The following is a 17,015-nucleotide window of genomic DNA, read 5'->3' as shown; positions in this document are numbered from 1 at the left end:
TTAGGATCTTTTTGCATTTTCCATTTTCTTTGATTGTTGTGCCGATGTTCACTATGGAGTCTTCTGCACCTGAGATTCTCTCTTACATCTCTTGTATTCTGTTGCTGATGCTTGCATCTATGGTTCCAGATTTCTTTCCTAGGGTTTCTATCTCCAGTGTTGCCTCACTTTTGGTTTTCTTTATTGTGTCTATTTCTCTTTTTAGGTCTTGGATGATTTTATTCAATTCCATCACCTGTTTGGTTGTGTTTTCCTGCAATTCTTTAAGGGATTTTTGTGCTTCCTCTTTAATGTCTTCTACTTGCTTAGTAGTGTTCTCCTGTATTTCTTTAAGTGAGTTAGTAAAGTCCTTCTTGATGTCTTCTACCATCATCATGATATATGCTTTTAGATCTGGGTCTAGTTTTTCAGTTGTGTTGGGGTGCCCTGGACTGGGCAAGGTGGGAGTGCTGGGTTCTGATGATGGTGAGTGATCTTGGTTTCTGTTTGTAAGATTCTTACGTTTACCTTTCACCATCTGGTAATCTCTGGAGTTAGTTGTTATAGTTGTCTCTGTTTAGAGATTGTTCCTCTGGTGATTCTGTTACCCTCTATCAGCAGACCTGGGAGACTAGCTTTCTCCTCTGAGTTTCAGTAGTCAGAGCAATCTCTGCTGGCAAGCTCTCCTCTTACAGGGAAGGTGCACAGATATCTTGCGTTTGGACCTCCTCCTGGCCGAAGATGAAGGCCCAAAACAGGACTTTTCCCAGAGGCTGTGTTGTATTGGCCTGTCCCAGAAGCTGTTAGCTTCTGGAGTCCACACTCTCACCTGTGCAGACTACTTTCTACGGAGTCCCGGAACCAAGATGGCTCCCGAGGATCCTGAGGCAAAAGCCTCCCGGGCCAGGCGGACACCTGTCCTCTGGCCGGGAAGGTGGCCGGAAGTCGGGAGTCTGAAAATGGCCCTGCCTCAGAAGCTCTGTGGCTCTTGCCTGTCCCAGAAGCTGTTAGCTTCTGTAGTTCACACTCTCACCTGTCCAGACTACTTTCTGTGGTGTCCCGGAACCAGATGGCTCCTGTGGATCCTGAGGCAAAAGTCTCCCGGGCCAGGGGTGGGGGGGACACCTCTCCTCTGGCCGGGAGAGTGTCCGGATGTCTGGAGCCCGAAAAAACAACCACTGACTTTATACAAAAGTTTATTTTTTGTTGTTTCAAAACACTTTACCCTAAAGTTTGTAATGATTCTTTTATTGGTTTCAATCATGCTTTCTTTAATGAAAAATCCTATGTTCAGTCTTGAAGAAAAATTGTCAAGAAATCATTTTTTTAAATCCACATTGTTTAAATCCTTACTGAATTTAAGATGTGGAGGAGGGTATGCATCACAGGCCATGTGGATACTTATAGGCATCAAAATCTATATATTCTTTTTCCCTGAAACTATATAGACACAAACAATGAAAACAGTGCAACATGTAACTGGAAGGAGCTTGAGGGAGGAAAGAGAAGAGGAGATGCAGTATAATAGTATTTTATTAAAAATGTATTTTTAAAAATCTATACTTTTTAGACAAAACAAAATTTAATCAGAATACCCCCTTGATTATATGTTTATAGATATAATTTTTAAAGTTCAAAACATTATCCTTTTCTGTCTTTTTTAATGTGTCAAGTTTCCAAGTTTCGAGTACAATTCAATCTTAAAGTCTGAAAAAGATTGAAGATCCTCATCCTCTTCAAAACTTTCTTGATGCTGACTAAATTTTTCATCTTCACAAGTTCCTAGGGCATCTAAACTTGAGAGCAGAAGAGGGTCATAATTATACTCTTCACAACTTTCTTGATGCTGACAAAATATTGTTTCTTCATAAGTTTCTAGGATCATTTGGCCTGCTACATCATAATTTTCTTGGAACTTAGCAGATTTAGAACTGTTTTGCTCCGCGTCATGTGTAGAAACATCTATATTCATGGAAGATAAGCAGGGCATCTTACCATAACCTGAAAGAAAGCATTTTATTATCTAACGAATCAACACACGTACACACACACACACACACACACACACACACACACACTCTCACTGCAACTTGTTGTTCACAATTGTCATATTAATGTTAAAAAGAAAGGTCCTTATCTACAATGAGGTACTCAAGAACCACAGTGCTAAAAAATCATTAGACTTAAGGAAGAATCTGACATAGTTTGGAATATGTAAGTCTTGGCAGATACAGATATTTTATCTCAATTGTTGGGTGTATATACAAAGGACTCTATATTATTAAAGCCATGAGATCCCTGTGTGCTGTTATGAGAATGTATAAGGCTTTCAGATCTCTTAATATGACTGTCCTCACCATCTTAACTTCTGAATTTAGGAATGAGATCTTCAGAATAGCTTTATAGCTAATTAAAGCAAAAGTGACTGGGGCAGTTCATTTTTTCCAAATGATCATTAACTGTGAAGTTTCTTCTTATTTATTCTCTTATACAATATATCTTGACTACAGTTTTCCTCTTCTTCTTTTCCTGCCAGTTCCTACCTCTACTTCCATTCTCCTCCACATCCACTCATCCTCCATTCCTTTCAGAAAAAGTAGACCTCACATAAATATCAATGAAACATGGAAAAAACCATTCATATCAAGGCTTAACAAGACAAAAGCATCCCAAGAGCAAACGAAAGAGTCAGAGATGCCCCTTCCCACTGTTAGGAGTTTCACCAAAACATCAAGACATTACATAAGCAGAGGGCATAGTAAAGACCCTTACAGGCCCTATGTTTGCCACTTCAGTCTCTGTCAGTCTCTAGGAGCCATGCTAGTTGATTTTGTGAACTGTGATCCTGTGGTATCATCAATACCTTTGGCTCCTAAAATTCTCCCTCCCTCTTTCTGCAGGCTTACATGATCTCCAAAGGTGAGGAATATGATTGAGATCTCCTATATAGACATTATAACTACCTAACATTTGGCTGTGGGTCTCAATTTATGCTTCTAGCAGCTGTCAGAGGAAGTCTCTCTGATGACAAGTAGGCCAGATGCGAATCTATGTGAATAGGAGTGGATACAATTAGGAATCAGTTTATTGATTTTTTTCTATCCTAGGTCTATAGGGTATCTATCTACCTTCTAGATCCTGGCTATCTAGGCAGTATATTACATAGGCTTCTTCTCCTCTCATAATCCTCAAATTATACCAGTCATTTCTTGACCATTTGTACACATTTTACACATTTATTACCTGAGAATACCTGTCACTCATGATAGATAGTAGGTTTTGTAGTTGTATTGGTATACTCCCACCACTAAAAGCCCTGCCTGGTTAATGTTCTATATCCTCCATTACTAGGAGTCCTTTTTAGGGTGACCGTCATAGAATCCTGAAGTTTCTACTGAACTAAGTATACACATTGCTTCCAAATGCCAATTCCAGTCATCCAGTCATCTTTCACAGTTCTCTGTCTCTACCTCCCTTTCTCCATCCCTCCCTATCATCTTATCCCTCCTATTCACATCCCTACCTGCTCCTAAAAAATCTGTTCTATTATCTCTTCCCAAGGGGATCCAAATTAACAAAACCAGAAATTAAAATTAACAACAGACACTGAGGAAACCCAAAGAATCTTTAGGTCATACATGAAAAACTTCAACTCCAAAAACAAACAAACAAACAAACAAACAAACAAACAAACAAACACAAAAATAAAAAACAAAAAACATAAAACCCCCAAAACAAAAACAAACAAACAAAAAAGAAAAAACAGAAACAAAACAAAACAAAACAAAAAACAAACCTCAACTCCACAAAATTGGAAAATCTAAAAGAAATAGATAATTTTCCTGATAGAACCCACTTACCTAAATTAAATCAAGATCAGATAAACAATTTAAATATAACTACAGCCTTTAAGGTAATAGAAACAGTATTAAAGGTCTCCCCACCAAAACAGTCCAAGGCAATATGATTTTAGTGTAGAACTCTACCCAACTTTCAAAGAAGAGCTAATACCAATACTCCTTAAACTATTTTGCAAAACAGAAACAGAAGGAACATTGCCAAATTCATTTTAAGAGGCCACAGTCACACTGATATCCAACCTATCTAAATGTCACAAAGACGCAACAAAGAGAACTACAGACCAGTTTCCCTTGTGAAAAAGATATTCTACACTGTCTCCATTGTGTGTCACAAGTGAGGGGCGAAACAACACCAGTGAGCTCACGAAACAGCAAATTCTTTTATTATTCCCATCACATAAATAATGATGGATCGTGTCCTTCATATAAGAATTTGGAGCCTTGCTTCATCTGGCAGCCCTGAGAAAGGCCTGGTGCAGGGATTATAAGCATAAAAATTGCAAGCATCTTTGCCAAGTTACAGTTCTAATTTTCCCAATCAGAGCAAAGGGATTATAGACTTTCCCAAGCGTTTTTATCATTGTCAATTGACACTGAATATAAGTAACTTTGGCCAACCAATCATGTTCATTTAATCTTTTTGTTGTTAGGAATAGGCATCATGATTGGGAGAGCTATTGCTGCTTTGAGAGGGAGTTAGCAACAGTTATGTTTGGAGAACTGTTGTTACTTAGAGGGAGTTGGTCAGCTTAGGTATCCGAGTTTTTGTTTGTTTGTTTCCATACAAAGAGAAGTGTAACCTTCCCCCAGCCTTTGCTGCCACTAAGGAGATTACCTAGGGTGGAGCCTGCCTTCCTAGATCACTTTATTGTTCAGCCACTGCTGCTGTTCCTCTTCAAGATACTGCTACCTGTTGGGAGGCCGCTGAGCTATTCCTGAGACTACACCCTATCCTGCACATGGTCACCTGCAGCTGAGCTCCAAGAATGAATTGAGCCTTGATCAGGAACCTTGTCTTGGCTCCATTTCTCTCTTGTCCGCCTAGTTCCCCTCTCTTTTCAGTCCAGGTTTGCCTCCCAGGTGAAACCCAGTTCATGTGAGCTGTGGGCCGGTTTCTAACAGAGAAGTATTGTTCTTTCAAGGTCTATAAAGAATTGTGTTAGAATTTTGATGGTGCTTACAATAAATTCATAGATTGCTTTTGGAGGGATGGCCATTTTTACTGCTTTGATCTTATTGATCCTTGAACATGGGAGATTGTTTCATCTTCTAATATACTTTTCAATTTCTTTCTTCAAATGAAGTTTTACTCATATAAGTCTTTCACTTGCTTGGTTACAGTTAACCCAAGATATTCTGAATTATTTGTGGCAATTATGAAGAGTTTTCTTTCCATGGTTACCTTCTCAGTCCCTTTGTTATTTGTATATAGGAGGGCTACTAATTTTTTTCTTTTAAGTTAGTCTTGTCTCCAGCCACATTGATGAGTGTGTTTATAAGCTGTAAGAGTTCTCTGGAAGAATTTTTGGGGCCACTTATGTATATGAACATATCATGTGTGAATAGAGAATCTTTCACTTTTCTTTACTTTTCCAATTTGTATCCCCTTGATTTCATTCAGTTGTGCTATTGATCTAACTAACATTTCAAGTACTATGATGAAATAAGGAGAGAGTAGATAGCCTTGTCTTGTTTCTGATTTCTTTTTTGGAATTGCTTTGAGGTTCTTTCCATTTAATTTGACATTGTCTATAGGCTTGATATAAATTATCTTTGTTATATTGAGGTAAGCTCCTTGTATCACTACTCTTTACAAGACTTAACATTTATATCTCAAATTAAAGGGCACCAATACATATAACAAAAATTACTAAAGCTTTAATTTTGCATTGACAGTGGGTGGCTTTAATACCAAAGTCCCACCAATTGACAGGTCATCCAGAAAAAACTAAACATAAAAATTCAGGAGCTCACAGATTCTGTAAATCAAATACTCTAACAAATTTCTATAATACATTCCACCCAAACAAAAAAGAATATTTTTGAAATCTGTTCCTTTTAACATAAATCAAGCTATTTTGTATTTAGTCTCCTTTTGCCTCAAAGGTGAAATTAAGTTCCCGATCTCAGACTCCACTTCCCAGAAGTAATTATCCATAGCTGACACTTAAATATTGCCGAAATGCCCATAACACTATGGTTGAATTATTTATGCTCTGTTATCTAAATTCTCTGAAACTCCCCTGTCCATCAGCTCTCTGTTACCCCTCTTAACTCACTTAGGACCAATCATCTTAAAATTCAGCTGATAATACTTTGTTTACTTACTCAAAATGTAGTGCTGCCACTATCCTTACCTTCTGAACTTATGAACCTGCTTTTTACTTTAAAAAGCTGGCCCTAAGAAAAGACACATGTGTGAAATTCCTGTCTAAAGGAAATATGAGGACAAAGCGTGGAGCATAAACTGAAGGAAAGGCCATCCAGAGACTGCCCCACCTGGGAATCCATTGCATATACAGACACCAAAGCCAGACATTATTGCTGATGCCAAGAAATGCTTGCTGAAAGGAGTCTGATATAGAAGTCTCCTGAGAAGCTCTGCCAGAGCCTGACAAATACAGAGGCAGAAGCTTACAACAATCTTTGAAGTTAGCACATGGTCCCCAGTGGAGGAGTTAGAAAAAGGACTTAAGGAGTTGTACTGGCTAGTTTTATGTCAACTTGACACAGGCTGGAGTTACCACAGAGAAAGGAACTTCAGTTGGAGAAATGTCTCCACGATATCCAGCTGTAAGGCATTTTCTCAATGAGTGATCAAGGGGGGAGATCCCCTTGTGGGTGGTGCCATCTCTGGGCTGGTAGTCTTGGTTCTATAAGAGAGCAGGCTGAGAAAGCCAGGGGAAGCAAAAGAAAGACCACAGTTAGGCTCCTGAGTCCTTTTTTTGTGGTCCTGATTGATCACTCTTGGGGTGTGCATTCAATAAACTACTCTTACATAACTAAGTGTTTGTATGGTTTTGTGGAAATTCTTCAACCCCAACAAATATAATTTCTTCTTAGCACCTCATGGAATTTTCTCCAAAATTTGCCATATACTTGCTCACAAAGTATGCCTAAATAGATAAGATTGAAATATCCACTTGCATCATATCAGACAACCACAATTAACACTAGTTGTTCATAAGAAGAGAAACAACAGAAAGTCTACTATTGCAAGGAAACTAAGCAACTTTCTACTGAATGAAAACTGTGTCAAAACAGAAATAAAAAAAATGTTAAGGACTTTCTAGAATCAATGAAAATGAATATACAGCCCACCCAAACTTTTGGGACACAAGGAAAGTCTTGCTGAGGAAAGTTCATAGTATTAAGTTCTTATATAAAATATGCAGAGATCTCATGCTAGAAACTTAACTGTACAACTGAAAACTCTAGAATAAAAAGAAAATGGCAAGAAATAATCAAACTCAGGGCTGAATTCAATAAAAGAAGAGAAAATGAAAAAAAATCAATGAAAGAAAGTGTTGGTTCTTTGAAAAAAATCAACAAGATAGATAAACCCTTATCCAAACTATCACTTTGGCTCCCTAACTGACAGCATTAAGGTCTTGTACATCTGTTTTCATATAACATCTTCATGACTTTTATTGACTTAAGTTTTTGCACAAGTTACTCATGGAAAACTGAAAAATATAGTTATTTTTCCCCGATCCTGGGGTCAAAGGAGCAGCAAAGCCTCCTAGTTCATTCCCCAAATAAAGTCACAACAGCAGGGCTGTACCCTGAAGCAAGAATATTCTGAACATCAAGTCATTCTTCCAAGTTAAAAGGACTTATTTACACAATTTTACAGATCCAGAACTGAGAAAATGATCAAGGATGTCATGCCTTGACTTCCTGAAACAGTGTCTTAAGCAGTGAAACTGACAATAACAAAAAAAAATATACCTGAATGAAAGGTAACATCTTGTTTAAGCCAAATTTTTGCAAATATTTCTATGAGCATGTTATTTTTAAGACAGTCAGTTTTTATATACAGAAAATGAATTCAGGTTTTATATTGACATATTAATGTTTTTACCCTACATAATCTATGTTTTGAGACATTTGACATACAATTTTGCAAATAGTATCAACTACCTCTAACAGCCACCTTACTAGGTGTACGGTGTGCATATGTATTTAACTTACACAATAGCTCTTCTTAACTAGAGTTGCTAGGTGATTTTTTTAAAGTCAAACAATAATTTAAGTATCTAATTTTTTTGTAGAGCATAACACAAGCAACAGTATATAAATGTGTGAAATTCCTGTCTAAAGGAAATATGAGGACAAAGCGTGGAGCATAAACTGAAGGAAAGGCCATCCAGAGACTGCCCCACCTGGGAATCCATTGCATATACAGACACCAAAGCCAGACATTATTGCTGATGCCAAGAAATGCTTGCTGAAAGGAGTCTGATATAGAAGTCTCCTGAGAAGCTCTGCCAGAGCCTGACAAATACAGAGGCAGAAGCTTACAACAATCTTTGAAGTTAGCACATGGTCCCCAGTGGAGGAGTTAGAAAAAGGACTTAAGGAGTTGTACTGGCTAGTTTTATGTCAACTTGACACAGGCTGGAGTTACCACAGAGAAAGGAACTTCAGTTGGAGAAATGTCTCCACGATATCCAGCTGTAAGGCATTTTCTCAATGAGTGATCAAGGGGGGAGATCCCCTTGTGGGTGGTGCCATCTCTGGGCTGGTAGTCTTGGTTCTATAAGAGAGCAGGCTGAGAAAGCCAGGGGAAGCAAGCCAGTAAAGAACATCCCCCGATGGCCTCTGCATCAGCTCTTGATTCCTGACCTGCTTGAGTTCCAGACCTGACTTCCATGGTGGTGAACAGCAGTATGGAAGTATAAGCTGAATAAACCCTTTGCTCCCGAACTTGCTTCTTGATCATGATGTTTGTGCAGTAATAGAAACCCTGACTAAGACAGGAGCCGAAGGGGTTTGCAATATCAACAATAGAACAGCAATATCAACCCAGCAGACCCCCCAGAGCTTCCAGGGACTAAACCAACAACCAAAAACTACATAGGGAGGGACCCATGGTTCCAGCCACATATGTAGCAGAGGATAGCTTTGTTGGACATTAATGGGAGAAACCCTTGGTCCTGCAAAGGGCCTCTCCTTATCTGTGTAGGGGAATGCTAGGACAGGGAACTGGGAAAAAATATCTTCACTAATCCCAACAAATCTTCCCTCTAGATGTGAGTGATTGTAATTTTCCATGGCAAAAGTCATGGCTGTATTTCTTGTTCTTCTCCATCTCCTGTGCTAACAGATGCCAAGATTTACAGTTTGCCGGCCCTGTTGTTTTTCCCCTAAACTAATAAAATTGCAACATACTTTCCCTTCATGTCTGTGTTTAAATTATTTTATTAATAAAATTAATATCCCAAAGAGGAAAAGCCAGATTCTCTCTATTTTTTTATTTTACATTTTTTTATTAGGTATTTTCCTCGTTTACATTTTCAATGCTATCTCAAAGGTTCCCCATACCCACCCCCCCCAATCCCCTACCCACCCACTCCCCCTTTTTGGCCCTGGCATTCCCCTGTACTGGGGCATATAAAGTTTGCAAGTCCAATGGGCCTCTCTTTGCAGTGATGGCCGACTAGGCCATCTTTTGATACATATGCAGCTAAAGACAAGAGCTCCCGGGTACTGGTTAGTTCATATTGTTGTTCCACCTATAGGGTTGCAGTTCCCTTTAGCTCCTTGGGTAATTTCTCTAGCTCCTCCATTAGGGGACGTGTGACCCATCCAATAGCTGACTGTGATCATCCACTTCTGTGTTTGCTAGGCCCCGGCATAGTCTCACAAGAGAGAGCTATATCTGGGTCCTTTCAGCAAAATCTTGCTAGTATATGCAATGGTGTCAGCATTTGGAAGCTGATTATGGGATGGATCCCTGCATAAGGCAATCACTAGATGGTCCATCCTTTCGTCACAGCTCCAAATTTTGTCTCTGTAACTCCTTCTATGGGTGTTTTGTTCCCATTTCTAAGAAAGGGTAAAGTGTCCACACTTTGGTCTTCGTTCTTCTTGAATTTCATGTGTTTGGCAAGTTGTATCTTATATCTTGGGTATCCTAAGTTTCTGGGCTATTATCCACTTATCAGTGAGTACATATTGTGCGAGTTCCTTTGTGATTGGGTTACTTCACTCAGGATGATACCCTCCAGGTCCATCCATTTGCCTAGGAATTTCATAAATTCATTTTTTTAAATAGCTGAGTAGTATTCCATTGTGTAAATGTACCACATTTTCTGTATCCATTCCTCTGTTGAGGGGCATCTGGGTTCTTTCCAGCTTCTGGCTATTATAAACAAGGCTGCTATGAACATAGTGGAGCATGTGTTCTTCTTACCGGTTGGGACATCTTCTGGATATATGCCCAGGAGAGGTATTGCGGGATCCTCCGGTAGTACTATGTCCAATTTTCTGAGGAACCGCCAGACTGATTTCCCGAGTGGTTGTACAAGCTTGCAATCCCACCAACAATGGAGGAGTGTTCCCCTTTCTCCACATCCTCGCCAGCATCTGCTGTCACCTGAGTTTATGATCTTAGCCATTCTGACTGGAGTGAAGTGGAATCTCAGCGTTGTTTTGATTTGCATTTCCCTGATGATTAAGGATGTTGAACATTGTTTCAGGTGCTTCTCTGCCATTCAGTATTCCTCAGGTGAGAATTCTTTGTTCAGCTCTGAGCCCCATTTTTAATGGCATTATTTGATTTTCTGGAGTCCACCTTCTTGAGTTCTTTATATATATTGGATATTAGTCCCCTATCTGATTTGGGATAGGTAAAGATACTTTCCCCATCTGTTGGTGGCCTTTTTGTCTTATTGACGGTGTCTTTTGCTTTGCAGAAGCTTTGCAATTTTATGAGGTCCCATTTATCGATTCTTGATCTTACAGCACAAGCCATTGCTGTTCTATTCAGGATTTTTTCCCCTGTACCCATATCTTCGAGGCTTTTCCCTACTTTCTCCTCTATAAGTTTCAGTGTCTCTGGTTTTATGTGGAGTTCCTTAATCCACTTAGATTTGACCTTAGTACAAGGAGATAGAAATGGATCAATTCACATTCTTCTACATGATAACGGCCAGTTTTGCCAGCACCATATGTTGAAAATGCTGTCTTTTTTCCCCTGGATGGTTTAAGCTCCCTTGTCAAAGATCAAGTGACCATAGGTGTGTGGGTTCATCTCTGGGTCTTTAATTCTGTTCCATTGGTCTACTTGTCTGTCACTATACCAATACCATGCAGTTTTGATCACAATTGCTCTGTACTACAGTTTTAGGTCCAGCATGGTGATTCCACCAGAGGTTCTTTTATCCTTGAGAAGAGTTTTTGCTATCCTTGGTTTTTTGTTATTCCAGATGAATCTACTGATTGCCCTTTCTAATTCGTTGAAGAATTGAGTTGGAATTTTGATGGGGATTGCATTGAATTTGTAGATTGCTTTTGGCAAGATGGCCATTTTTACAATGTTGTTCCTGCCAATCCATGAGCATGGGAGATCTTTCCATCTTCTGAGATCTTCTTTAATTTCTTTCTTTAGAGACTTGAAGTTCTTATCATACAGATCTTTCACTTCCTTAGTTAGAGTCACGCCAAGGTATTTTATATTATTTGTTAATATTGAGAAGGGTGTTGTTTCCCTAATTTCTTTCTCAGCCTGTTTATCCTTTGTGTACAGAAAGACCATTGACTTGTTTGAGTTAATTTTATATCCAGCTACTTCATTGAAGCTGTTTATCAGGCTTAGGAGTTCTCTGGTTGAATTTTTAGGGTCACTTATATATACTATCATATCATCTGCAAAAAGTGATATTTTGCCTTTTTCCTTTCCAATTTGTATCCCCTTGATCTCCTTTTGTTGTCTAATTGCTCTGGCTAGGACTTCAAGTACAATGCTGAATAGGTAGGGCGAGAGTGGACAGCCTTGTCTAGTCCCTGATTTTAGTGGGATTGCTTCCAGCTTCTCACCATTTACTTTGATGTTGGCTATTGGTTTGCTGTAGATTGCTTTTATCATGTTTAGGTATGGGCCTTGAATTCCTGATCTTTCCAAGACTTTTATCATGAATGGGTGTTGGATTTTGTCAAATGCTTTCTCAGCATCTAACGAGATGATCATGTGGTTTTTGTCTTTGAGTTTGTTTATATACTGGATTACATTGATGGATTTCCGTATATTAAACCATCCCTGCATCCCTGGGATGAAACCTACTTGGTCAATTGGATGATTGTTTTGATGTGTTCATGGATTCAGTTAGCAAGAACTTTATTGACGATTTTTGCATCGATATTCATAAGGGAAATTGGTCTGAAGTTCTCTATCTCTGTTGGGTCTTTTTGTGGATTAGGTATCAGAGTAATTGTGGCTTCATAGAATGAGTTGGGTAGAGTACCTTCTGTTTCTATTTTGTGGAATAGTTTGTGAAGAACTGGAATTAGGTCTTCTTTGAAGGTCTGATAGAACTTTGCACTAAACCCTTCTGGTCCTGGGCTTTTTTTGGCTGGGATACTACTAATAACTGCTTCTATTTCTTTAGGGGATATGGGACTGTTTATATGGTCACCTTGATCCTGATTCAACTTTGGTACGTGGTATCTGTCCAGAAATTTGTCCATTTCGTCCAGGTTTTCCAGTTTTGTTGAGTATAGCCTTTTGTCGAAGGATCTGATGGTGTTTTGGATTTCTTCAGGATCTGTTGTTATGTCTCCCTTTTCATTTCTGATTTTGTTAATTAGGGTTTTGTCCCTGTGCCCTCTAGTGAGTCTAGCTAAGGGTTTATCTATCTTGTTGATTTTCTCAAAGAACCAACTCCTTTTTTGGTTAATTCTTTGAATAGTTTTTCTTGTTTCCACTTGGTTGATTTCACCCCTGAGTTTGATTATTTCCTTCCTTCTACTCCTCTTGGGTGAATTTGCTTCCTTTTCTTCTAGACCTTTTAGGTGTGTTGTCAAGCTGCTAATGTGTGCTCTCTCTAGTGTCTTTTTGGAGGCACTCAGAGCTATGAGTTTTCCTCTTAGGAATGCTTTCATTGTGTCCCATAAGTTTGGGTATGTTGTGGCTTCATTTTCATTAAATTCCAAAAAGTCCTTAATTTCTTTCTTTATTCTTTCCTTGACCAAGGTATCATTGAGAAGTGTGTTGTTCAGTTTCCACGTGAATGTTGCCTTTCTATTATTTATTTTGTTATTGAAGATCAGCCTTAGTCTATGGTGATCTGATAGGATACATGGGACAATTTCAATATTTTTGTATATGTTGAGGTTTGTTTTGTGACCAATTATGTGGTCAGTTTTAGAGAAGGTACCATGAGGTGCTGGGAAGAAGGTATATCCTTTTGTTTTAGGATAAAATGTTCTGTAGATATCTGTTAAGTCCATTTGTTTCATCACTTCTGTTAGTTTCACTCTGTCCCTGTTTAGTTTCTGTTTCCATGATCTGTCCATTGGTGAAAGTGGTGTGTTGAAGTCTCCCACTATTATTGTGTGAGGTGCAATGTGTGCTTTGAGCTTTACTAAAGTTTCTTTAATGAATGTGGCTGCCCTTGTATTTGGAGCATAGATATTCAGAATTGAGAGTTCCTCTTGGAGGATTTTACCTTTGATGAGTATGAAGTGCCCCTCCTTGTCTTTTTTGATGACTTTGGGTTGGAAGTCAATCGTATCAGATATTAGGATGGCTACTCCAGCTTGTTTCTTCATACCATTTGCTTGGAAAATTGTTTTCCAGCCTTTCATTCTGAGGTAGTGTCTATCTTTTTCTCTGAGATGAGTTTCCTGTAAGCAGCAAAATGTTGGGTCTTCTTTGTGTAGCCAGTTTGTTAGTCTATGTCTTTTTATTGGGGAGTTGAGACCATTGATATTAAGATATATTAAGGAAAATTAATTGTTGCTTCCTGTTATTTTTGTTGTTAAAGTTGGCATTGTGTTCTTGTGGCTGTCTTCTTTTAGTTTTGTTGAGGTTTATCTTCTTGTTTTTTCTAGGGCGTGGTTCTCGTCCTTGTATTGGTTTTTTTCTGTTATTATCCTTTGAAGGGCTGGATTCGTGGAGAGATAATTGGTGAATTTAGTTTTGTCGTGGAATACTTTGGTTTGATTCTCTCTATTTTAATAGGTTTAAGTAGCTTTGTCTATTTTCTCTCTGGGTGGTCCTGGAGATATTTTCTAAATATGCTTTATTAAATGTTATTGTAACCATTCATGGATGTTAGAGAGAGCATTTGGAAAAATGAAAATCCATGTCGCCTAACTAAGCTTATCTTTGTCTTGGTAAGTTACAGAAAAAAACTTTTTAAAAAACAGCTTTCAGTAAAAATTCAAAATTAAAAATGTGAAATTAGACTTTCTCAAGAGGCAAAGCTCAACAGTGTCTAGCTAGAACTGTGGAGGAGGAGCCTGATAGGGTTCCTGTAGTTAAGGATAACACTTCAGAAAGTACTTAAAGGAGGAGCAGCAGTGTACCCCATGAGGAAGGTTTCAGTTAAGTTAGATCTTCCCATTTCAACTAATCCAGTAAAGGTAGTTCACCACAGGCCAGCATACATGCTAAACTTATGAATACGTAGCAAAGACAGCATGAATACTAAAATGCCCCTCAATCTGCTTATGGAGGAGAGGGAGAGAGAGAGACAGAGAGAGACAGAGAGACAGACAGAGAGAGAGAGAGAGAGAGAGAGAGAGAGAGAGAGAGAGAGAGAGCAATAACCTATAACCCAAGCCTCTATTTTGCTCCAATTGCACCAAGTGAAGATTCATTGGAGATTATTAGATTCATAGGGATTCAGGTAGAGATACAGGAGACTTAAAGTTTCATGGAGATCCTTGGAGTTCCCACCCCCACCTTCACTTACGGTTCAGGGTCCAAAGTAGAAACAAAATGAGCACAGTAAAAAGTATCATCATTGCAATCAAAGTTTTACATACTTTCCACAGCCAATTATTATACAATATGTGTGCCTCATCCAAAGTAAAAACTGGGGACAAAGAAAGAAATAATAGACATATTTTAAAATAAGTAAAATAGATACAGGAAAATATTCATATGTTAAGAAACCAGCTCACAGGACCCTAGTCCACAAGTAAGAGTAAAAGAAGGATTTAAGTAGCCTTCCTTTATGGGCAGAGTTTAGGCCACCTACCCAAGGTTTTATGACAAAATTTTACAATTTGAGTGATTCCAAGGGTTTTTGTAACTTGATATGAGCTATATGTGAAGATGATAAGATGCTACATTTAATCATTTATTCAGCAGTATCTGAAATTATCCTCTTGTTTATTTTTATTCTCTGGTTCAAGAGCTACCAAAACAAGATGTTTCACAATGAGTACTGAGGAAATACATGGGTACAATGAGCATACCTGTATACACATATTCACACACACTACAAGCACACACACCAAGTACAGCCCTTGTAACAATGAATGTTTTTCCTTTACTGAAGGGCAGTCAACACACCAGAAGCCACAGCTTTATAGAAAACTGAGTCTCCTTCTCCCAGCAGTTATCAAATTCTAATACCTCCATAGATAGGGGTGCAACTTCATCCTCAACCTACCTCTCCATGCTGGAATTTTACCTAGCCCAAATCTTCACAGTCATGTGTATGTTGTCTCAATTCATATGAGTTCATATATATAACTGCCCTGCTGTGTACAGAAAACACAGACTCCTTATAGTCATCCACCATCTATGACTCTAACAACCTTTATTTCTCCTCTTCAGCAATGATACATGAGACTTGAGAGGAAGTATGCTATAAATATCCTGCTTAGGAATGACCATTAATATGTCTTTTATGTTCTGCACCTTGATATCTGTATTGTCATCTACTAAAAATAGGAACTACTTTATGAAGACTGACAGACACATAACTTGGGTTTATGCCATAAGTGGTAGCTATGTACATACACACTGCATCTTACCAGGTATCTGAAGTCCAGGTTTTTCATTATATCTGACTTCCTATTTAATATTTCCACTGGGTTACTTTTTAAATTTCAATAAGTATAATCAAATGTATATAGAAATTCTACTTGGGCTTTTAAAAGATTTCTTATATTTTAATTATACATTTCATTCTCTTTTAGTATTTTAAGCCTGTTCTTTCATTTTTAAATACAAAATATATATTTCATATGTTTAATATATACAACTTCAGACCATGGCTGATAATTTTAAAATCTAAGCCTATTTGACAACAGAACCTCAATATCCAATGGGAAAGTCCATCAATTGTCTTTGTCTTCAATTTTCAAACCAGTTAATAGCTTCAATGTTGATAAGGGAGAATAATTTCTAAATTATTTTCCAATTGAAAAAATGTACTTAATTTTTATTTTATGTACATGAGTGTTAGCAGCCAGAAGAGTTCTACAGAACCACTAAAATTGCAGATATAGTGAGTTGCAAGCTGCCATAAAGATGCTGGAACAGAATCCAGATTCTCTGGAAGAGCAGCAAGCGCTCTTAATTCCAGGAAACATCTCCTCAGTCTCTAAATGCTATTCTTCATAGTGTTCCATGAAATGTACAATATTACTTAATCATTTTTTGTACATTATTTTAGTGTTTGCTACTTTGAGCTCCCCAGATGAATGTGTATACTTCTGTTAGAATCTTCCTTAAAAGGGTTCTTAAAATTAGAAATAGCCCATTTAATCCTGATATAAACTTTAAAATCAGGATGTCATTATTCTAACAGAAACATAAAAATGGAGGGAAAGGGGAAGATGGGAGAGAAAGGATCCATATACATTTATATTTTCTTTTTCTCAAAATATTATTCTTTCTTTCTTGGTGGCCACAATAATGTTAAAATTACATAGCTGTAAAAAATGTTACATGGATAGAAAGATATATTGTAATCAGAAAGACTGGTTTATGGTATTTAGTATATTCCATAGTACTGGAAGTCAATTAAAATTTCCATATCTTTATACAATGTTGCTATTTTTCTATTTCCTTTAAGTTCATTTATTTGAGATTTGAGGCTTATTTTAATGATTTGCATGAGTTTCATTGACAGTCACTCTGAAATATATGTTAAAAGGGACATATCTGTATCTAAAAGCTGATAAACTTTGTCTTATGGATAAATACAAATT

The 17,015-nt window shown here is 37.9% G+C and overlaps 1 protein-coding gene across 3 annotated transcripts in view; it reads right to left on the bottom strand.

The window, feature by feature from the left end:
* Positions 1 to 1,497: 1,497 nt before the first annotated feature.
* The window catches only part of Skint11 (selection and upkeep of intraepithelial T cells 11), an 81,645-nt gene continuing 66,127 nt past the window's right edge, over positions 1,498 to 17,015 (bottom strand). Inside the window, exons 5-7 of one of the 3 annotated variants that reach the window (XM_006503004.1) lie at positions 14,762 to 14,884; positions 1,806 to 1,980; positions 1,648 to 1,705 (exon numbers count right to left, since the gene is read on the bottom strand). In XM_006503004.1, the coding sequence (XP_006503067.1) occupies positions 1,648 to 1,705; positions 1,806 to 1,980; positions 14,762 to 14,884 (356 nt within the window). Of the gene's footprint in view, positions 1,981 to 14,761; positions 14,885 to 17,015 lie in introns of all 3 variants that reach the window. The other 2 variants (NM_001166027.1, NM_177669.4) reach the window with 2 other exon arrangements.

The sequence above is a fragment of the Mus musculus genome, chromosome 4 (genome assembly GCF_000001635.26).
Source record: "Mus musculus strain C57BL/6J chromosome 4, GRCm38.p6 C57BL/6J".
NCBI lineage: Eukaryota > Metazoa > Chordata > Mammalia > Rodentia > Muridae > Mus > Mus musculus.
The sequence above is the reverse complement of the archived record's forward strand: the minus strand, read 5'-3'. Positions and strand labels throughout refer to the sequence as shown.